Source organism: Mobula birostris, chromosome 4 (genome assembly GCF_030028105.1).
Source record: "Mobula birostris isolate sMobBir1 chromosome 4, sMobBir1.hap1, whole genome shotgun sequence".
Taxonomy (NCBI): domain Eukaryota; kingdom Metazoa; phylum Chordata; class Chondrichthyes; order Myliobatiformes; family Myliobatidae; genus Mobula; species Mobula birostris.
The window spans coordinates 10,005,303-10,028,631 of record NC_092373.1 but is presented as its reverse complement, the minus strand read 5'-3'; the positions used below and the strand labels follow the sequence as shown (position 1 = coordinate 10,028,631).

At 45.0% G+C, this 23,329-nt stretch overlaps 1 protein-coding gene across 1 annotated transcript in view; it reads right to left on the bottom strand.

Moving 5' to 3' along the window:
* LOC140195834 (high affinity immunoglobulin epsilon receptor subunit beta-like) overlaps positions 1-13,124 on the bottom strand; it is a 37,578-nt gene extending 24,454 nt beyond the window's left edge. Inside the window, exons 1-3 of the mRNA XM_072254470.1 lie at positions 13,114-13,124; positions 7,113-7,242; positions 4,178-4,288 (exon numbers count right to left, since the gene is read on the bottom strand). Coding sequence (XP_072110571.1) covers positions 4,178-4,288; positions 7,113-7,223 — 222 coding nt within the window. The 5' untranslated portion in view covers positions 7,224-7,242; positions 13,114-13,124. The remainder of the gene's footprint in view (positions 1-4,177; positions 4,289-7,112; positions 7,243-13,113) is intronic.
* Between the last annotated feature and the right edge of the window lie 10,205 nt (positions 13,125-23,329).

Below are 23,329 nucleotides of genomic sequence, written 5' to 3'. Positions count from 1 at the left end.
TCCCCTTTGTAAGTCCATGCTGACTCGGACTGATCCTGTTACTGCTGTCCAAATATGCCGCTATTTCATCTTCTATAATTGACCCCAGCATCTTCCCCACCACTAATGCGAGTACTCACAGGAGTTCAGAAGAATGAGGAGTAATCTTATTGAAACCTATCAAAAGTTGAAAGGCTTTGACAGAATGGATGTAGAGAGGACGTTTCCTATGGTTTCGGAGTTTAAGACTAGACGACCAGTCTCAGAATAGAGGGGCATCCTTTTAGAACGGAGATTAGGAGGAATTTCTTTAGCCAGGGAGCAGTGAATATGTGGAATTTGATGCCTTGGGTAGCTGTGGAGGCCAAGTCATTGGGTATATTCAGGGCAGAGGTAGAGAGGCCTTGAGGAAAGAGAAGCAGAATAAACGGTGTAAAGACAGTAAGGTAGAAGGGCTGAAGTGTGTGTACCTCAATGCAAGAAGCATCAGGAACAAAGGTGATGAACTGAGAGCTTGGATACATACATGGAATTATGATGTAGTGGCCATTACAGAGACTTGGCTGGCACCGGGGCAGGAATGGATTCTGAATATTCCTGGATTTCAGTGCTTTAAAAGGGATAGAGAGGGGGGGAAAGGGGAGGAGGGGTGGCATTACTGGTCAGGGATGCTATTACAGCTACAGAAAGGGTGGGTAATGTAGCAGGATCCTCTTTTGAGTCAGTATGGGTGGAAGTCAGGAACAGGAAGGGAGCAGTTACTCTATTCTGGGTATTCTATAGGCCCCCTGGTAGCAGCAGAGATACATTGGAGCAGATTGGGAGGCAGATTTTGGAAAGGTGCAAAAATAACAGGGTTGTTATCATGGGTGACTTTAACTTCCCTAATATTGATTGGCACCTGATTAGTTCCAAGGGTTTAGATGGTGCAGAGCTTGTTAAGTGTATCCAGGACAGATTTCTGTCACAGTATGTGGACGGGCCGACTACGGGGAATGATCTAGTACTAGGTAATGAACCGGGTCAGGTCACAGATCTCTCAGTGGGTGAGCATCTGGGGGACAGTGACCACCGCTCCCTGGCCTTTAGCATTATCATGGAAAAGGATAGAATCAGAGAGGACAGGAAAATTTTTCATTGAGGAAGGGAAAATTGTGAGGCTATAAGGCTAGAGCTTGCTGGTGTGAATTGGGATGATGTTTTTGCAGGGAAATGTACTATGGACATGTGGTCGATGTTTAGAGATCTCTTGAAAGATGTTAGGGATAAATTTGTCCCAGTGAGGAAGATAAAGAATGGTAGGGTGAAGCAACCATGGGTGACAAGTGAGGTGGAAAATCTAGTCAGGTGGAAGAAGGCAACATACATGAGGTTTAGGAAGCAAGGATCAGATGGGTCTATTGAGGAATATAGGGAAGCAAGAAAGGAGCTTAAGAAGGCTGAGAAGAGCAAGAAGGGGGCATGAGAAGGCCTTGGCGAGTAGGGTAAAGGAAAACCCAAAGGCATTCTTCAATTATGTGAAGAACGAAAGGATGACAGAAGTGAAGGTAGGACTGATTAGAGATAAAGGTCAGAAGATGTGCCTGGAGGCTGTGGAAATGAGCGAGGTCCTCAATGAATATTTCTCTTTGGTATTCACCAATGAGAGGGAACTTGATGATGGTGAGGACAATATGAGTGAGGTTGACGTTCTGGAGCATGTTGCTATTAAGGGAGAGGAGGTGTTGGAGTTGTTAAAATACATTAGGACGGGTAAGTCCCCGGAGCCTGACGGAATATTCCCCAGGCTGCTCCATGAGGCGAGGGAAGAGATTGCTGAGCCTCTGGCTAGGATCTTTATGCCCTCGCTGTCCATGGGAATGGTACCGGAGGATTGGAGGGAGGCGAATGTCGTCCCCTTGTTCAAAAAAGGCAGTAGGATTAGTCTGGGTAATTATAGACCAGTGAGTCTTACGTCTGTGGAGGGAAAGCTGTTGGAAAAGATTCTTAGAGATAGGATCTATGGGCATTTGGAGAATCACGGTCTGATCAGGGACAGTCAGCATGGCTTTGAGAAGGGCAGATCATGTCTAACAAGCCTGATAGAGTTCTTTGAGGAAGTGACCAGGCATATAGATGGGGAGAGTGCAGTGGATGTGATCTATATGGATTTTAGTAAGGCATTTGACAAGGTTCCACAGGGTAGGCTTATTCAGAAAGTCAGAAGGCATGGGATCCAGGGAAGTTTGGCCAGGTGGATTCAGAATTGGCTTGCCTGCAGAAGGCAGAGTGTCGTGGTGGAGGGAGTACACTCAGATTGGAGGATTGTGACTAGTGATGTCCCACAAGGATCGGTTCTGGGACCTCTACTTTTCGTGATTTTTATTAACGACTTGGATATGGGGTTAAAAGGGTGGGTTGGCAAGTTTGCAGGTGACACAAAGGTTGGTGGTGTTGTAGATAGTGTAGAGGATTGTCGAAGATTGCTGGTAGACATTGATAGGATGCAGAAGTGGGCTGAGAAGTGGCAGATGGAATTCAACCTGGAGAAGTGTGAGGTGGTACACTTTGGAAGCACAAACTCCAAGGCAGAGTACAAAGTAAATGGCAGGATACTTGGTAGTGTGGAGGAACAGAGGGATATGGGGATATATGTCCACAGATCCCTGAAAGTTGCCTCACAGGTAGGTAGGGTAGTTAAGAAAGCTTATGGGGTGTTAGCTTTCATAAATTGAGGGATAGAGTTTAAGAGTCGCGATGTAATGATGCAGCTCTATAAAACTCTGGTTAGGCCACAATTGGAGTATTGTGTCCAGTTCTGGTCAACTCACTATAGGAAGGATGTGGAAGCATTGGAAAGGGTACAGAGGAGACTTACCAGGATGCTGCCTGGTTTAGAGAGTATGCATTATAATCAGAGATTAAGGGAGCTAGGGCTTTTCTCTTTGGAGAGAAGGAGGATGAGAGGAGACATGATAGAGGTGTACAAGATATTATGAGGAATAGATAGAGTGGACAGCCAGTGCCTCTTCCCCAGGGCACCACTGCTCAATACAAGAGGACATGGCTTTAAGGTAAGGGATGGGAAGTTCAAGGGGGATATTAGAGGAAGGACTTTTACTCAGAGAGTGATTAGTGTGTGGAATGCACTGCCTGAGTCAGTGGTGGAGGTAGATACACTCGTGAAGTTTAAGAGACTACTAGACAGGTATATGGAGGAATTTAAGGTGGGGTGTTATATGGGAGGCAGGGTTTGATGGTCGGCACAACATTGTGGGCCGAAGGGCCTGTACTGTGCTGTACTATTCTATGTTCTATGTTCTACGTTCTATGAAAATGGATTAGCCATGATGAAATGGTGGAACAGACTCAATGGGCCAAATGGCCTAATTCTGCTCCTATAACTTACCTTACATTTAAACTGTAGGCTGGTCAATTGGACAGAAAAGTGACAAATGGAATTTAACACAAGAAAGAGGTGGCAGGAGAGTGTAGCGGTAGGTGTAATGTTATTACAGAGCCAGTGACCTGGGTTCAATTCTGCCACTCTCTGTACAGGGTTTGCACATTCTCCCAGCTTATGACTGTTTTATTAAGTATTACAAGAACAAAGAATGAACAAAACAGGACAAGCCATGAGAACAATGGGAAAACAGTTATGCTTATCTCGTTCTCAGTCTGGTGACAACAAAATTGTGGTGACAATAAAAATGATAAAATAGCCAGATTCAAGTGATATGACCCCTGCAACTGAAAAACTAAGAAGCTTCGAGGAAGAATACAGAAGTAACTGTATCATAATTGCTGGAAAATTCACTGTCCAATTACATAAATCCTTAAGTACACCAATATGCATCTATATAGGAGACTATAAAAATACAAGCAAGCATAGGAAAGTTAAACTACTCGGAAAATATGAGAATCCAACACAGTCAACCTCATTATGACCTTGCATTTGTTTGTCTGCCTGCACTGCACTTTCTCTGCAACTCTAAAACTTTATTCCGCTTTCTGATATTGTTTTCCCTTCTGCTGCTTCAATGCACTGTGTAATTATCGGACCTGCATGAACAGTATGCAAGACAAGCTGCTCACTGGATCTCGGTACATGTAGCAATATAAACAAACACCAATGTTCATCTCTGTTGGTGCAAGCCTACTGCCCTTCCTTAGAAAGAAGAAAGCTGTTCTCACCTAAGTGGAAGCTTGTGGTACTTACCAATCCTCCGCCCCACCAGGGCATTGCTGACTTCGCTGCAATTGACATTCCACTCTGAAACACTGGAATGCCAAATGCTATAAAAAACAACCCCAGCATTATCTGACATACCTGGAACAGATATGGAGAGAACAAGTGAATAAAAACAACCAGAGAGAAAAAGGTCTACCAAAATTACCGAGTGACTTTTTCCTGGGTTGAATGCCTGCTTGTGTGTAAGAGTGGATTGGTGGGTAAGGGGCTTGTTTTGTTCTTGATTTGTTGCTCTTTGTGTTATTCTGCTGAACACTGTGGACATGCCATGTTGGCAATGGAATGTGTGGCCATACTTGTGGGCTGCCCCAGCACATCTTCAGGTTGTGTTGGCTTTCCATGCAAACGGCACCTTTGACTGTGTGTTCCAATGTACATGTGATTAAATAAATGAATCTGATCTGATCTGAATTTAAATTTATTTCCAGGATATAGACACTTCTGATTTCATGACACCAACGACACATTGGAGGACAGAATGCAGAATGATCAATCTCATTTCCACTCCCTCCTCCTTTCCCTGTATTGTGACATCAACTACATCAATATTATTGAACCAAGACAAGCTATTGGTGATGCTCACTCTTGGGAACTTGAAGCTCTCAACCCCTCACTACCTCACACTATTGATGTAGAAAGGAGAATGAGCACTACACACACCCCCACCACCCCAACCCCCACTTGCTGAAAGTAATGACCAGCTTTTTTGGACTTCCTGATATGGAAAGTAAGGTTGTTATTGAAACACCATGTTGCTAAGATCTCTATGTCCTTCTTGGAAGGAAGATTGTGCAAATAGGTGTCTGGACACTGGTTGCTAGTCTATGGGATGAAATTCCTAATTCAGATGGGTCCCTGAATTAGGAGATCAACAGAACAAAGCAGAACAGAATCAGGCCCTTCAAGCCTTCTAGTCCATGCTGAACTATTATTCTGCCTACTCCTATCAATCTGCATCTAAATTAGAGACCTTCACACCCCTCTTATACCTATCCACTTTTCTCTTAAGTGTTGAAATCAAGCTCATGTCCACCACTTCCACTGGCAGATCATTCCACACTCTCACCACACACTGAGTGGATAAGTACCCTTCATGTTCCCTTAAACTTTTCTCCTTTCACGCATAACCCATAACATCAAGTTCAACTTCAAGTTTATTGCTATTCAACTATACACATACATACAGCTAAACAAAACATAACCTCTCAGACCAAGGTTCAAAAACACAGTACATATATCAAATACAGCACATAAAATAATATTAACAGATAATATAAAAATATTCTAGTCTTACTCAATCTCAGTGGAAAAAGCCTGCTTCCATTTCCCCTATCTAAACTCCTCATAATGTTGTATAACTTTGCAAGACCAGTAGGTCAAAATCCATTGCCTATGTAAAGGCCAGATGGAACACCTGGTTTTATTCTTGAGAAAATAATTTTCAACCAACTTAACAACTTTCTGAATAAGAACAATATTCTTGAAAAGCTTCAGTCAGGTTTTAGAGCAAACCACAGCCCGACGCCAGCCCCCTAGGCCTGAGTTGACGTAGTAGTAGTACAGCATGGAGACAACCCTTACCAAAACTGTCAGTGACGTAGGCTCAGCACTGATGCCAACTGAATCTCAGTTCTAATTCTTCTAGATCTAGGTGCGACCTTCATCACAATTGACATTCTCCTAGATCTCCTTGAGAACTGGATGGGCCTCTCTGGTACTGCCCTCAGTTGGTTTTGTTCATGTATCTTAGGGAGAATTTTTTTTTGTCTGTCTTAGAGACCAATTTTCTAAGAGGTACGATGTTCCTTTTGGTGTTGCTCAGGGAAGCCATTCTGATCCTCTACTCTTCTCCCTATACTGCACAGGCTCCCCTTAGGAGACATCAATAGAATAATCTTGATTCCTGTTTATGCTGATGGCATACACTTACACATCACGGTTGAACCTGATGATGATAACACCCCATCTTCTCTGACTTCTGCTCTGGCTGAAGTAAACAAATAGTTGAGCAATAATTCCAAAAAAACTAAATGAAGTTAAAACTAAAATATTTTCGGCTGGTCCCAAGGCCAAAAGAGACAAATCTCTTAACAAATTTGGGAACGTGGTTCCCTTGTAAGATCGGAAGTAACAAGACAGGGTGGTACCTTTGATTCGGCTTTGAATTTTCAATCCCACACTAAGAATGTGAACTAAGCAGCATTTCTACACTTAATAAATATTACAAAGGTCCCTTCACTTCTGTCACATAATGATGCTGAAAATCTAATCCATGCCTTTATATCAAATAGAGTCGATTGCTGCAATCAGAGCACTGCTGCTAGACTTTTAACAGCTACACTACTGTGACTATATTTTCCATTCTATTTTGCTTTTTTACTACCTCAATGTACTTAACTTTTTTTTGTATTTTAAGATACAGCACAGAACAGGCCATTCTGGCCCAGCGAGCCGTGTCACTCAGCAACCTGCCTATTTGACCCTAGCCTAATCACAGGTCAACTTACAAATGACCAATTAACCTACAAGCCAGTACATCTTTGGACTACGGGAGGAAATCGGAGCACCTGGAAGAAACCTACATGGTCCACAGGGAGAGAACCTACAAACTCCTTAAAGGCAGAGTCAAACTGAACTCTGAACTCCGTGACACCTTGAGCTGTAATAGCGTCGTGCTAACCTCTATCCCTCCTCTATTAAACCACCTGTCTGATTGACATGCAAACAAAATTATTTTCACTGCATCTTAGTACATCTGGCAAAAATAAAACATCGTCATTTAATTATATCACATACAATACTGGACCCAGTTTGCCTCTGTCACCTTTCTTGAAAAAACTTGTAAATATATTCCACACCTGTCTCCTTAATGACACCAGGAATAGATATTGTGCAGTCTTACACCCAGAACTTTGCGTTGTCCTCTTGAGAACTTCTGTTTGGTCGTACTAGGGAAGTTGGTGTCAGGATCATCCATTTTCCTTTTTGGAGTTTTTGGTTTTCCTCCACTCATCTCGAGGTCAGTTGGTTTTCTAGTTTTACCAAATAAAGAAGCCATCACCTGTCTGAAGGTTGCAAGCTCTGACAGAGGTGATTATAAGTTCAATTCATATATCTTATCCTCCTAAAATAATGTGAAAATGCAATTATCTGTTGTCTAAAACTAATTCAATTACAGTATTACTGGTAATAGAATTCAACAAAAAAGCCTTGCAGAGGGTGGTTAGGGGAGCAGAGAAGGTTATTGAGGTCTCCCTACCTTCTGTCCAAGACCTCTTTCAGAGCCGATGCCTCCAGAAGACACGGTACATCATTAAAGACCCCTCACACCCTCTCCATGAACTGTTTGTTCTTCTGCCATCAGGCAAACGTTACAGGAGCATCAAAACTAAAACCACAAGGCTACTAAACAGCTTCCTCCCACAGGCAGTCAGACTGCTAAATAGCTGCTCCACCTGACTCTGCTTTGGACACTTTTAACTCACACTGGACACTTATGACTTGATTTTAACTGACATGTGGCTGTTGTGTTTTACTATTTATTGTTATGTTTATTATTTAGTGTTGCATTTGTTATGTTGTGATTGCACTGCTCCTGGGAAACGCTGTCTCATTCTGCCCTGCAGAGCTGATGTACGGTTAGAATGACAATAAAGTTTTTTGAATTTGAATTTGAAATACTGAAAACGGCATTCTGTAAAGACATTGGTGCATTTGCAGTATTGTGTTCAGTTCTGGTCACTTCGCTATAGGAAGAATAACATTAAACTTGAAAGAGTTCAGTGGAAATACTGAACAGTACAGCGTAGTGTAGATCTTCAGCTCATAATAATGTGCCAACCTTTTAACCGACTCCAAGATCAACCTAAACCTTCCCTCTCATGTAGCCCTCCATTTGCCATCTATCCATGTGTCTATCTAGGTGTTTTTTAAATCTCCCGAATGTACACTTTGTGGTCACTTTATTAGGTAAAGGAGTTACCTAATAAAGTGGTCTCTGGGTGTATATTTGCTGTAGCCCATCCACTTCAGGGATTCACATGTTGTGCATTCAGAGATGTGTTTCTGTACACCACTGCTGTAATGTGTGGTTTCTTAAGTTATTGTCACCCTTCCATCAGCTTGATCCATTCCAGTCATTCTCCTCCGACCTCTCTCATTAACCAGGCATTTTCACTCGCAGAACTGCCACTTACCAGATGTTTCCTGTTTATCGCATCATTCTCTGTAAACTCTAGAGATTGTCGGGCATGAAAATTCCAGGAGATCAGTAGTTCCTGAGGTAATCAAACCATCTCATCTGGCACCAACAATCATTCCACAGAAAACTCACTTAGACCATATTCCTTCCATGTTCCAATGTTTGCTTTGAACAACAACTGAACCTCTTGACCATGTCTGCATGCTTTTAAACATTGTGTAGCTGCCACATGATTGACTGATTAGATATTTGCATTAATGAGCAGGTTTGCAAAAGTACTTAATAAAGTGACTACTGTATGGATCTGCCTCTACTAACACACCTGTCAGGACGTTCCGCACGCCCACTACTCTGTGCAAAAAGACACCCTCCAACATCCCCCACCATATTTTCCACCAAATACCTTAAAATTACGACCCCTCCACCACTTTTCAGCCCTGGGAAATATTCTGGACGTCCACTCTATCTGTACCTCTTATTGTGTGTACGTCTGTAAAGTCACCCCTCAAATGTACGATGTATGAGAATGCTGCCAGGGCTTCAATAGTGCCATTTAATATCAGAGAAGTGCACACAATATACAACCTGAAATTCTTTTTCTTCGCAGACATCTACGAGAACAGAAGAGTGCCCCAAAGAATGAATGACAGAAAAGATGTTAGAACCATAAATCCCCCTACTCCCCCTCCCACGTAGACAGCAGCAAAGCCATGACCCTCCTCACTCCCACCAATTCCCACAAAAAATGCATCAGCACCCTCCACCAACCAAGCCTGCAGTAGCAAACTCCCCAATAAATACCATGATCTTCAGTACAACAAAATCTTTTCCCTCACCCGGCAATTTGACATGCCCACAGGCTCTCTGTCTCTCTCCCTCTGTCTAATAAAGGGAAAAAGAGGTGTCCGCTCTCACAGTGAGAGATGAGACATAAGAAAACAACTCGCTGAACTACAGTGTTAAAAGTCAGTCATGCCGCTTTTTTTTCCGAGCTCTGTGGCCAAGAATCGGCAACAATCTCTTCTCCGCCACCGATAGAGAGAGAGAGAGCACAACTCGCCGAATATATAGCCTCTGACAGCTGATCCGCAGTTTCCAGTTTTCAGCTCTCTCACACCAAGCTTGGAGCCAGCACGAGTTTAGAATCAGCCCGTCCATAAGACCACAAAGCCTCGGAACTCCAAAGATGCACTCGTCTTCCAGGCCGCGTCTGGGGATATTGAAAGGTGGCCAGACATGACCCCCAGGAGCAGGACCCAGCACCGTAAAGAACTGAGGGACTGAGGGTCTGAGTTATGGAGGGAGCTTGAGTAGGTGAGGGCATTTTTCAATTAGCATAGCAGAATAAGGGGTGATCTTACTGAGGATTATAAAAATTTTGAAGGGCATGGATAGGATAAATGATGTGGAATCAAGATCTTTAGGACACAGATTTAAGGCGAGAGAGGGAATTTTTAATAGGTGGTCAGCAAATGAAGGAATTACCAGTAGAGGTGGTCAAGACAGGCGCGTTACCGGCATGCAAAATGTTCTTGGCCAGGTACACAGATAGGAAAGGTTGGAGGAATATGGGGCAAACATAGGCTAGCTTAGATGAGAATCAGAATGGGCCAGTTGACCTGAAGGGCCTGTTTCTGTGCTGTATGACTGTGTTACTCTATTACTGATACTGATATTGAAATTCTGATGTCAAAGACATTTTCTCAGTCTCAGGAATTCAAGAGATGGGTCTATGATGAACTGCTGCTGTGATGAGATGCAGGGTCCTGGTGTAACCCAGACTGGGAACTAGCAAGCACGACTTTGAAAAGGAGCAGTAGAAAGCTCTCCAGGCATACTGACTAATAGTTATCACTCCCCCAACACAAATCAGAAGGCTGATAACACTCAAACAACAAACAACAGGAATTCTGCAGATGCTGGAAATTCAAGCAACACACATAAAAGTTGCTGGTGAACGCAGCAGGCCAGGCAGCATCTCTAGGAAGAGGTGCAGTCGGCGTTTCAGGCCGAGACCCTTCATCAGGACTAACTGAAGGAAGAGTGAGTAAGGGATTTGAAAGTTGGAGGGGGAGGGGGAGATCCAAAATGTTAGGAGAAGACAGGAGGGGAAGGAATGGAGCCAAGAGCTGGACAGGTGATAGGCAAAAGGGATACGAGAGGATCATGGGACAGGAGGTCCAGGAATATAGACAAGGTGGGGGGACCCAGAGAATGGGCAATGGGTATATTTAGAGGGACAGAGGGAGAAAAAGGAGAGTGAGAGAAAGAATGTGTGTATAAAAATAAGTAACAGATGGGGTACGAGGGGGAGGTGGGGCATTAGCGGAAGTTAGAGAAGTCGATGTTCATGCCATCAGGTTGGAGGCTACCCAGACGGAATATAAGGTGTTGTTCCTCCAACCTGAGTGTGGCTTCATCTTTACAGTAGAGGAGGCCGTGAATAGACATGTCAGAATGGGAGTGGGATGTGGAATTAAAATGTGTGGCCACTGGGAGATCCTGCTTTCTCTGGCGGACAGAGCGTAGATGTTCAGCAAAGCGGTCTCCCAGTCTGCGTCGGGTCTCGCCAATATATAAAAGGCCACATCGGGAGCACCAGATGCAGTATATCACCCCAGTCGACTCACAGGTGAAGTGTTGCCTCACCTGGAAGGACTGTTTGGGGCCCTGAATGGTGGTAAGGGAGGAAGTGTAAGGGCATGTGTAGCACTTGTTCTGCTTACACGGATAAGTGCCAGGAGGCAGATCCAACATATTATTCTCCGTAACTTCCGCCACCTCCAACGGGATCCCACCACTAAGCACATCTTTCCCTCCCCCACCTCTCTGCATTCTGCAGGGATCGCTCCCTACGCAACTCCCTTGTCCATTCGTCCCCCCCATCCCTCCCCACTGATCTGCCTGATCTGAATCCCTGCCCCCTACACCAGTCCCTCAGCCACATACATGCTATTCTTGCACTCGCTAGTACGTGGCACAGGCAGCAGTCCTGAGATTACTACCCTAGAGGTCCTGCCTTTAAGCTTCCTGACTAATTCTCTGAATTCTCCCTTCAGGACCTGCTCCCTTTTTCTACCTATGTCATTGGTACTAACGTGTACCAAGACTTCCGGCTGGTCACTCTCTCCCTTCAGAATACTCTGCACCGGATCCGAGATATCCCGTACCCTGGCACCTGGGAGGCAACACACCATGCAGGTGTCTCTATCAGGCTGACAGAACCTCCTCTCTGTTTCCCCTCACTATGGAATCATGCAAGTATCTAATCAGATAATCACATAGCAGCAACTCAATGCATAAGAGCATGCAGACATGGTGAAACTGTTTTGTTCTTCTTCAAACCAAACGTCAGAATGAGGAAGAAATGTTATCTAAGTGACTTTGAGCATGAAACGATTGCTGGTGCCAAGCAGGTTGTTTTGAGTATCTCAGAAGCTGCTGACAACCTGAGATTTTTGCACTCTCTAGAGTTTGCAGATAATGGTGCAGAAAACTAAAGTCATTCAGTGAGCAGCAGATTTACGGACAAAAATGCCTTGTTAATTAAGAGAGGTCAGAGGAGAATGGCCAAACTAATTCAAGCTGAGAGGAAGACAACAAACTCAAATAACTACACGTTACAACAGTGGTGTGCAGAAAAACATATTTGAATGCACAACGTGTCATATCTTCAAGTGGATGGGCTACAGCAGCAGAAGACCACGAACATACACTCAGTGGCCACTTTATTAGGTATAGCAGATACCTAATAAAGATGCCACTGATCGTAGATTGCCCCTTCAGTCCCTGGAGAATTCATTCTTTTCCTGGTTAAGTGGCCTGAAGTTCATGTATAAATACAATAACTCCCCAAAAATATTAGCCCCACTCCGTTCCCAGTCCTATCATGTCTACAAAGTTTCCTGCAGCAATTCACCCACTCAATATGGCAGCACCTTTTAAAACAATAACCTCTATCAGCAATAAGGTCTACAGCAATACACATCAAATTCAGGAGGAATTCAGTAGGTCAGGCAGCATCTACAGAAATCAATAAGTAGTCGATGTTTCAGAATGAGACCTTTCTTCAGGACCAGAAAGGAATGGGGAAAGATACCAGAATAAAAAGGTAGAGGGAGGAAAAGGAGGATTGCTAGAAGGTGATATGCGAAGCCTGGTCCGGGGCAGTAGGTGCTTGGGAATTCCACCACTTCCAAGTTTCCTTTCAGGTGACACGCTATCCTAACATGGATCTATATAACTATTCCTTATCGGTCTCTGGATATATGATCCTGGAACATGACCATAGTGAAAGCTTCATAGAAGCATTTGACATTTCAGGGTGAGAATCTTCATCAGGACCTGATGAAGGTTCTCAGCCTTAAACACCAACTGTTATTTCCTCTCCATAGATGCTGCCTGACCTGCTGAGCTCTTCCAACATTTTGTATGTGTTACCCTGGATTTCCATCCTGCAGAGTCTTTTTTGTACATAAACTATAAATTCTATTTCAGTAACACATGATCAACATCAGCCAAGTACACTCTTTGATATAATATCACTTACCTGGATTGCAGATGATTGACTTACTAGTTCGGTCGTCCGGACAGTTTCTCTTCGGAACTTTGAATAATCTTTATTCGACAAGAATATACAGTAAAAGAAATACAAAAGGAATTGAAAGATAGATGTGTGAATGTGCCACTCTGTATCACTAACCTCTGCAACGGCTTCAGTCTGAAACCTTTCTCTGGTCAGAGCTGCATTGGCTAACCTAGAAGGAGCAGAAACATCAGTCTATTAATGGTTGCATATGATACTAATGGATGATCACATACTTCAGACCTGATAAAGGCTAAAATTACCTTGGCTTTGACTGCTGACATCAAAAGTGAACAATTTTAGCTTGTGGTTTACAATGGACTCAGGCAGAGGAAAACAACATCTATCATATTAATTGTCACTACAGAAAACCTAGCTCAATATTTATAGGCACTGCAATTAACATGCAATTGCAAATGTGATTACCAGCTTTAAAACTAGGGGCGGTTGACAGAAGTGATGGCATTATGGCTAAGCTTGCAGATGATATAAAGATTGGTGGAGAGGCAGGAAGATTGGTTGAGGAAGCAGGGAGCCTGCAGAAGAACTTACATAGGAGAATGGGTAAAGAAGTGTCAAATGGAATACAACTGTAAGGAAGTGCATGGTCATGCACTTTGATGGAATAAATAAAGGTTTAGACTGTTTTCAAAACAAGAACAAAAGACAAAAATCTGTGGTGCAAAGGTATTTGGGAGTCCTGCTGCTGGATTCCCTAAAGAAGGTAAGTACAATGTTAACATTCATTTTGAGAAGCCAGTCCAGAAAACTATAAGACAGAACAGAATTAGGCCATTCAGCCTATCGAGTCTGCTCCGTCATTCCATCATGACTGATCCCGGATCCCACTCAACCCTATACAACTGCCTGCTTGCCATATCCTTTGACCAAGTAAGAAACTGTCAACTTCCACTTTAATTATACAAATATAATGGCTTCTTTGTAATGGTTCACTGCTAATGCTAATGTAATGGCTTCTCTGTAATGTTCACTGCTGATGTAATGGGTTCTCTGTAGCAGCAATGTTTGGGTTATGGCTAGGAGATAACGAGGTTTGGTATGCAGGGGTTAGCCAATGAGGAAATGTTGTTCTTTCTTGTGTGTCTGGGAGCCGTTTTTTTTTTTGCAGTCTTTTGTGGAGGAGAGATGAAGAGGGAAGACGCGTGTGGAGATAGCTGGTAGACCACCGGACTGAGTGGACTGGGATCTGAGGGTCCGAAGGTCGGCAACGTTCAGAGGAGATCGATGTTGGAAGAATGACTGTGCTCGAACTGGGACTTCAACTTTGACTTGGGCCCTCTTTTTGTTTTGTTTATTTTCATTACTAACCCTATATTCAGATTAAGATTCATAAAGTCTATCATTTAATTGCACATAGTGTACTGTCTGATATTTTGTGTTGTGTGTTTGTAACTGGGGGTACATTACACAGCATCCACACATACATGATTACCCAGTTTGGCGGGTCCGAAGGCTGATTCTGCTAGACAAGCACAAGCTGGGTGAGCCTGAGGGTTACAATTGTGGGGGCTCGCCCGGGATTAATTCCGCTGGATGCTGTGTGATTACCCTGTTTAAATCTGTAAATCTCTGCGGGTATGGATGCTCTTGGGTTACAGCAGTGGTGTGGTTCTGTGGGATAGCCAGTAATTAATGCGTGCGTGTTGAGTGGGGTGGATATTCATATCCCGGATGAAATGTTAATTCAGTGTTTGAGTATGGTTAAAGCTGTTGTCAAGGTTGAAATCATAGCGCGAATGTTTGATAAAATGGCGGGCTCAGACCTTGTTTTAGTTCAGACTAGCACTGACGTAATGGCAGTATGACTGCCAGTGTCTATTGGTGACCCATGTGAAGTGGGGCCATGGCATGTCCATTCTGTCTGGGAGGAAACGAAGAGAGCCCAGCAGGCTGGGTCACAAGCTGAGTTGCCCGCAGTTGGGGGCAGAGATTTCAGAGACAGGGTTCTATCGTTTCTGAGGAATGAGGGTAAAGAGTGGTCAGATTTGGAAAGTCTAGTTAAACTCCGTCCCGCAGTGAAGAGTAAGGGTTCTGAGTTGGCATCAGCCCTTACCTCCCTGGCAAATAAGGCAGCGGGTCCCTGCTGGAAGCTAAGAACTTTCTCTGGAATAACGCCCACCCCCAAGGGGGAGGAGGAGTATGAGACGTGGGTGAAGCAGACCTCTCAGTTGTTAGATGAGTGGCAGTGCTCTGATGACGAAAAACGACAAAGGTTGGTTGAAAGTTTGAGGGGGGTTGGTGACTGGTATATTAAGAGGCGTGACTTCCCTTGCTGAGTATCTAGAAGCATTAGAGAGTGCTTTTGGTATGACAGGGAGCACACTTTTAGCTCCTGGGGGAGTTTCAAAACATGCATCGGGAGTATGGGGAGAAGCTTTCCATGTACCTTTTCCAGCTAGAGAGACAGCTAAATTGTTTGTGGAGCCACGGGGGTCATTCAGGCGGCTGAGGTGGATAAGTTAAGGATGGACCAGATAACCAAGGGCGCCCAGTACCAAGACATGATTGCCTAGGGTCTCTGACAGTCCCGTAATACGTGGCTCCCTCCCTCATTTCTTCAGCTGATCAGAGAGGTGCGGGAGGAGGAGAACGCGTTGGGGCCGCGAGAGGACTCCATCATCAGGGTACAGTCCTCGGTTGTAGCCCCTTGTGGTGAAGTGACCGGGGCCAGCCCAACCCAGGAAAAGGTCAAGGAGATGGTGGAAGAGATGAGGACTGAGATGTCCCAGGTGTTAACAGCGGGTGTGGACCCTCCGTATGATAGGACAGGTAGAGAGGGCCCCCCCAAGGGGACGGACTATGCAGAGGGCTGCAGGTGGCCGGGGTTCCATGAGAAGAGGGACGGCCGGTAGCGTGTGCTATAACTGTGGGGAAGAGGGAAACTTCTGGCGGGAATATGAGCAACAGGAAGCCCCTCAGAGAGCAAGCCCCTGAGTATCTAAGCAGGAAGAGGTGTCGGGAAACTCAAAGGAGACCTAGTAAGGAAACAGCCTGGTGTCTCTGGGGAACACATTCCCAGCAATGTACCAAGGAACCCCCGAAAGCAAAAGACCCTGTTCCTGAAGGCCTAGTGGGACCATGCTCCAGTGTGTCGCTACGAATAGAGGGTATTTATGCTAAAGCCATACACGACACCGGGTCACAGGTCACGTTATTGTACCATTCCTTTTACAACCGGTATCTGAAGCATTTACCCGTGACACCATTCAGTGCACTGGAGATTTGGAGTATCAGTGCTGGTGATTATCTATTTGACGGTTATTTGTCAGTGAAACTGGAGTTCTCGGAGGCCGATGTGGGAGAGTCTGAGGTTCTTGAGACATTAGTGCTGGTTTGTCCAGACCCTGTTAAGAAGGGCGGCATTTCAATTCTGGTGGGGACCAACACCCCTCTTGTGAGGAGGCTCATGGGGGCCCGCAAGGAGAAGGTGGGTGAGAGCTTTTTGGGAACATTGTCCGTGCCCCCAGTGTTTCGAGCTGCTTTTGAGGAAGTGTATGGCAGTATTGGGCCGGATACAAAATTTAAACGAGTGACTGTGTGGTTCACCCAGTCGAAGCCATTGGTGATACGGCCCGGGGAAGTAGCAAGAGTGATGGAGACCCCCAAATTTCCCGGAGTGCCTGAGGGTGAAGCCCTCTTAGTAGACGCTCTGGAGACCCTGATGGGGAGTCAGGATTTCCAGCTGGTGTACTGGTGAGGCCCGAATTGCAGAAACCCTCAGCTGTACAGGCGAGCAGGATGGCAGTAATCATCAGGAACACTATGAAGAGGGAGGTCACCTTCAAGTGGGGGATGCCCCTGGCGCAGCTGTTCCCGGTGATGGTAATGACTAGTGCCCTCGTGAAGCACACCGGGGAGAAAGTATTGGAAAAGGGGGAAAAGTTGACTGCTGAGTCATTCAACTTCGGGGACTCCCCGGTGCTGCCGGGTTGGAAAAGGAGGCTGGTAGAGAAGATGTTGAAATTGGAAGGCGCCTTTTCCCTTGGCGAGTTTCATGTGGGTTGTTCCAAGAGCACTCGCCACACTATCCGGGTGACCGAGGACATCCCGTTTAGAGAGAGGTCATGGTGATTGGCCCCTGCAGACATGGAAGACATGTGGCAGCATTTGTGTAAATTGAAGGAAGCTGAGATCATCACTGAGACCCAAAGCCTCTGTGCATCTCCCATAGTAGTGGCCCGGTTGAAGAACGGGAAGGTACGCATGTGTGTGGACGATAGGACTCTGAACAGGCGCACCGTCCCTGACCAGTATATGGTCCCAAGGGTCGAAGATGCGCTGGCCTGTCTGAGTGGTGCGAAGTGGTTTAGTGTGCTGGATTTGAGAAGTGGATATTACCAGATCCCGATGAGTGAGGGGGACAAAGAGAAGATGGTGTTTATATGTCCACTGGGATTTTTCCAGTTCAAAAGGATGCCCCAGGGCAAATCAGGAGCCCCTGAAACCTTCCAGCGGGTCATGGAGAAAACGGTGGGGGATATGAACTTGCTTGAGGTGTTCATGTATTTGGATGACCTCACAGTATTTGGATCCACCTTGGAAGAGCATGAAGCGAGGTTACTGAAGGTGCTCAGCCGCTTGAAAGCTGAAGGGTTAAAACTTTCTCTGGACAAGTGCCAGTTCTACAAAACATCTGTTAGCTACGTCGGACACATAATCTCATGAGATAGAGTGGCTACAGACCCGGCTAAGATAGAAGTGGTGACCACTTGGCCAAGGCCCCAGACTGTGAGCACTCTGCGCTCGTTCCTTGGATTCTATAGTTATCATCGGAGATTCGTGAAGGGCTACGCCAAAGTGAGTCACCCCTTGCATCAGTGTCGATGTGGTTACCCTCCCTTGGGGAAGAGAGGGAGGGGGAGAAAAAGGACAGGAGGGTAGAGAATATCTAAACCCACCGGAGCCCTTTGGTCAGAGGTGGGATGTAAAATGGGAGGAGGCTTTTCAGTTGCTGATCCAGGCGCCAGTGCTGGCTTTTGCGGACCCCTGATCACCGTATGTACTGCACACAGATGCCAGCCGAGAGGGTTAAAGGGTGTCCTGTATCAGGATCAGGGCACTGGGTTGAGGCCTGTGGCGTTTGCCAGCTGGAGTTTGTCGCCCTCCGAGAGAAAGTATCCTACGCACAAGTTGGAATTCCTGGCATTGAAATGGGTGGTGGTGGATAAACTGAGTGACTATCTCTACAGGGCCAAGTTTGAGGTGAGGACGGACAACAACCCACTAACTTGTATCCTGACCTCGGCGAAACTGGATGCCACAGGTCATCGGTGGTTGGCAGAGTTGCCCACCTATGATTTCAACCTGAAGTACCGGCCAGGGAGCCGGAACATTGATGCAGATGCTTTGTCCCAACGGGTGCCTGAGGGACTGGACATGGACGAGGAGTGGGAGAGCCCCTGGGGTGAAGGCCATGTGTCATTTGCCATCACCATGAAGGAGAGGCAGGATTGAGCGGTGGATCAATTGGGAGCTTCTGATGACACCATACCACAAGTTTACTGTAACCTGACTGCTCTGAGCACAAATCAGCTGCCAGAATTAAGTACTAGGGAAGTGGCAGCTGCTCAGCGAGATGATCCAGGCATTGGCACTATTTGTTCTGTGGTTGAAAAGGGAGACATGGCCTCGGTTGGACCGACGTTGGTGTTGCCAGCTGGTTCTGCCTGAGAAGTATCAGAGGATTGAGTTAAAGACACTTCATGATGATTCTGGGCATTTGGGGGTGGAAAAGACCTATAGATTGCTCAGAGACCGGGTTTACTGGCCCCAGATGAAGTCGGAAGTTGAAGAATACTGCAAGTCGTGCATTCGCTTCATACTGCAGAAGACACTGCCTACGCGGGCAGCTCCTTTATCCCACTTGTAGAGTGCAGGGCCCCTGGAATTTCCTGTCCATAGAACCCAATGCCAGCAACGCGGCGAATGTCTTAGTCATCTCGGACCACTACACCAGATATGCTCAGGCTTTTCCTGCCAAGGACCAGAGGGTGACTACGGTGGCAAAAGTGTTATGGAAGAAGTACTCCGTTGCTACTGTGTGGTAACCAGAACCTCCGGAGCAGAAGTCCCCGAATCCTCGGCTTTGCTTGTTTCAGCGGCCGGGGTGAGGTCGAAGGTGCTCGGCAGAGTTTGGTGCTTGGGAGGCTGTATCGGAGGGGCTGGTCAGAGGCTCAAAGTTTTCGGACGGATGGACTCAGTGTCGGCTGTGGTCGGCTGCTTCCAAGGCATCGGCAAGTTGACAGTGCCTGGAGGTTTATGGCAGGGAGTTTCTCCCTTTTGCCGCCTGCTATCGGGGACTCGGGAGTCAATCAACTTGGGGACTTTGAGACATTTTTTTACCATGCCCATGGTTTGTTCTTCATCAAATTATGGTATTGCTTTGCACTGCTGTAACTGTATGTTATAATTATGTGGTTCTGTCAGTGTTTGTCTTTGGTTTGTCCTGTTTTTCTGTGATATCACTCTGGAGAAACATTGTATCATTTCTTAATGCATGTATGCATTTCTAAATGACAATAAAAGAGGACTGAGTGTTCTCATAATCTAATCTAATCTAATCTAATTTTTTTTATTATGGCCTTCCCAGGTTGATACGTAGTGACCAGGGACGGGACTTCAAGAGCAGACTGGGCATGCTTGGAGTTGAGAAGTCGAGAACCATGCCCTATCACCCACAGGGCAATCTCCAACCTGAGTTTAATCAGACCTTGCTAGACATGCTCGGGACCCTGGAGATCAGCAAGAAGAGCAGGTGGAGTCAATATATTGGGTATCTGGTTCATTGCTACATCTGTACACGAAATGAAGCTGCTGTGTACTCGCCACACTATCTGATGTTTGGGCGCGAGGTGAGGTTGCCAATTGACCCTTGTTTTGGGACTGACGAGGGTGACTTACCACTGAAGCCATACCTGAAGTATGTGTCTGATATGAGGAGAGAGCTGAAAAGGACTTATTAATTGGCTGGGGTCACGGCCGCCAAACAGAATCGTGGAAATAAGAGGAGGTATGATCAGAAGGTGAGGTTCGACCAACTCCTGCCAGGAGACAGAGTCCTCATAAGGAATTTGGGATTACATGGAAAGCACAAGTTGGCTGACCACTGCGCAGCCACACCCTATGTGGTGGAGAGTCAGATGCCAAACCTACCAGTTTTCTGGGTGAAACCAGAGGAGGGGAATGGGCCTGTCAAGATTCTTCATCGGAACTACCTGTTGCCCCTGGGACAAGAGGTGCAGGTAGACCCAGAGCCTGACTTGGAGCCTACACCTAGTAAGAAGACTCTGCCAAAATGCAGGGCGACCGCAGGGCCCGCAGCGGGAGAGGCTGGGCCGGGCCCCCCACCCCATGAGAAGAATACTGATTCGGAGGATGATGATCTGGATGTGTGGTACATGCTGCCTTTTTCTAACCCCCATTGCATATAGTGTCTGATAATTTGCGTTTATAACTGGGGGTACATTACACAGCATCCACACGAACGCGATCACCCAGTTTGGCGGGGCCAAAGGCTGATTCTGCTAGATGAATGCGAGCTGGGCAAGCCTGAGAGTTACACAAACAAACTTGGTTTCCACCATAGTCTGTGGCAGAGCATTCCATGGATTTACCATTCTCTAACTAAAAAATCCACCTTACCTCTGTTCTGAAAGTTTGCCCCTCAGTTTTGAGGCTGTGCCTTCTATTTCTGGACACCCCCACCATAGGAAACATCCTCCCCAGATCCACCCTATTTAGTCCTTTCAAGATTCTTCCCCCACCCCCCCATTCTTCTAATTTCCAGTGAGTACAGGCCCAAAGCTGCCAAACACGCCTCATATGGTAACCCCTTCATTCCCGATATGTTAACCCCCTTCAGTCCCAGAAACATCCTCATGAACCTCCTCTGGACTCTCTCCAATGACAACACATCCTTTCTGAGATATGGGGCCCCAGGCTGTTGACAATACTCCAAGTGCGACCTGACTGGTGTCTTATAAATCCTCAGCATTATCTCCTTGATTTTATGTTTTATTCTCCTTGAAAAAATGCCAACATTGCATTTACCTTATTTACAGCAGACTGAAACTGTAAAATTAATCATCTGGGATTCTTGCACAGGGATTCCTAAGTCCCTCTGCACCTCTGATGTTTGAACCTTCTCCCCATTTAGATAATAGATAATCTTAAATTGTACATCGTTACGGTTTGACGAAGGAGAGACTGTCTAAAATATTTCTTAATGTGATAGTTATTGTGATAGATGTAAAACTGAGACAGCTATACTGACACACGTTTTGGTGTTGTTCTATACTGGAACAGTTCTAGAAGTCAGTTCTTTCAACAATTTCTAAAGCACTTAAAATTAATTTACAACCTAACTGTGCTTTTTGGAATAATTCCTCAAAATATCTGTGGTATCTCTGTGTCTGACCAACATGTTATTGCATTTGTTACATTGATAGCTGGGAGGGCCATTTTGTTGAAGTGGAAGGATACATCAGCTCCCACTTTGTCGCAATGGTTCTCTCAAGTGATGCTATGTCTTAGTTTGGAGAAAATTAGAAGTCGAACCTTTGAACCTTTATTTGATTCTGAGAAAAGATGAGTTCATTTGCTCGTTATTATCATTTGAGTTATTTGATAGACTTCCTCCACAATCTAATTGTAATTTTTTTGGTTTTTTTTCTTGCTGGCAGTTTGATGTTTATGTTTAGAAGCTTTTTGTATGACACATGGTTCCGGGATTGTACATCTAATGGGTTTTTTCCCACTTTTTCTGCTTAGTAGGGTTTTTTTTAACTATTATTATCACCAAAATTTTTCAATCTTTAAAATAATGTTTTTTTTTCCTTGAGACATTGTAAGTGTTGCTTACTTCGATGTACTTATGTTATTTTTGAATAATATAATAATAATAAAAAGATTTGAAAAGAAAGATAATAGTCCGCACTATTGTTCCTTTTACATTTCCTAACACTGTATTCCATCTGTCACTTTTTTGCCAATTCTTCCAATTTGTCTAAGTTCTGCTACAATCGCAATGCTTCCTCAGCATTACCTACCCCTCCATGTATCTTCGTTTCATCTGCAAACTTTCCCGCAAAGCCATCAATTCCACGAACTAAATCATTGACAAACGATGTGAAAAGTAGCAGTTCCAATACTGAGTCCTGAGAAACACCACTATCACCAGCAGCCACTTTTATTCCCACTTGCTGCCTCCTGCCTATCAGTCATTCCGCTATCCATGCTAGGATCTTTCCTCTTATCTTGTTAAATAGCCTCAAATGTAGCACATAATAAAAATGCCTTCTGAAAATCCAAGTAAATGACATCCACTTCCCCTCCTTTGTCCACCCTGCTTGTTACTTCCTCAAAAAATGCTAAAAAATTTGTCAGGCAGGATTTCCCTTTACAGAAACTATGCTGCCTTTGACTTATCTTATCATTAGTCTCCAAGTACCCTGAAATCTCATCCTTAACAATAGACTCCAACACTTTCTCAACCACTGAAGTTAGGCTAATTGGCCTATAATTTCCTTTCTTTTGCCTTCCTTACTCTTTAAAGAGTGGAGTGACATTTGCAATCTCCCAGTCCTCTCAGACCATGCCAGAATCAAGTGATTCTTGAAAGATCATGACCAATGCATCCGTCATCTCTTCAGCATCTTCTCTCAGGGCTCTAGGATGTAGTCTATCTGGCCCAGGTGACTTACCCACCCTTAGACCTCAGAGTTTGCCTAGCACTTTTTCCCTTTGTAATAGCAATGACACTCATTGACATCTGGTACACTACTAGTCTCTTCCACAGTGAAGAGAGATGCAAAGCACACATTAAATTCATCTGCTATTTCTTTTTCCATTGTTACTACCTCACCAGCATCATTTTCCAGTGGTCCAATATCAACTGTCATTTCCCTTTTACTCTTTATGCAACTGAAAAACTTCTGGTATCCTGCTTTATATTACTGGCTAGTCTGCCCTCATATTTCATCTTTTCCCTTCTTGCAGCTTTTTTGGTTGCCTTTTGTTGGATTTTAAAAGCTTCACAATCATCCAACTTCCCACTCACTTTTGGTACATTATATGCCCTTTCCTTGGCTTTTGATGCCATCCTTAACTTCCCTTGTCAGCCTCAGTTTGCCTACCCCTGCCATTTGAGAATTTCTTCCTCTGTGAGACATACTCTGTATTTATCCTGCACCTTGTGAACTATTCTCAGAAACTTCAGACATTAGACACTAGACACTAGAATACTACCCCACAGGACAGGCCCTTCAGCCCTCGATGTTGTGCCGACCCATATATTCCTTAAAAAAAGTACTAA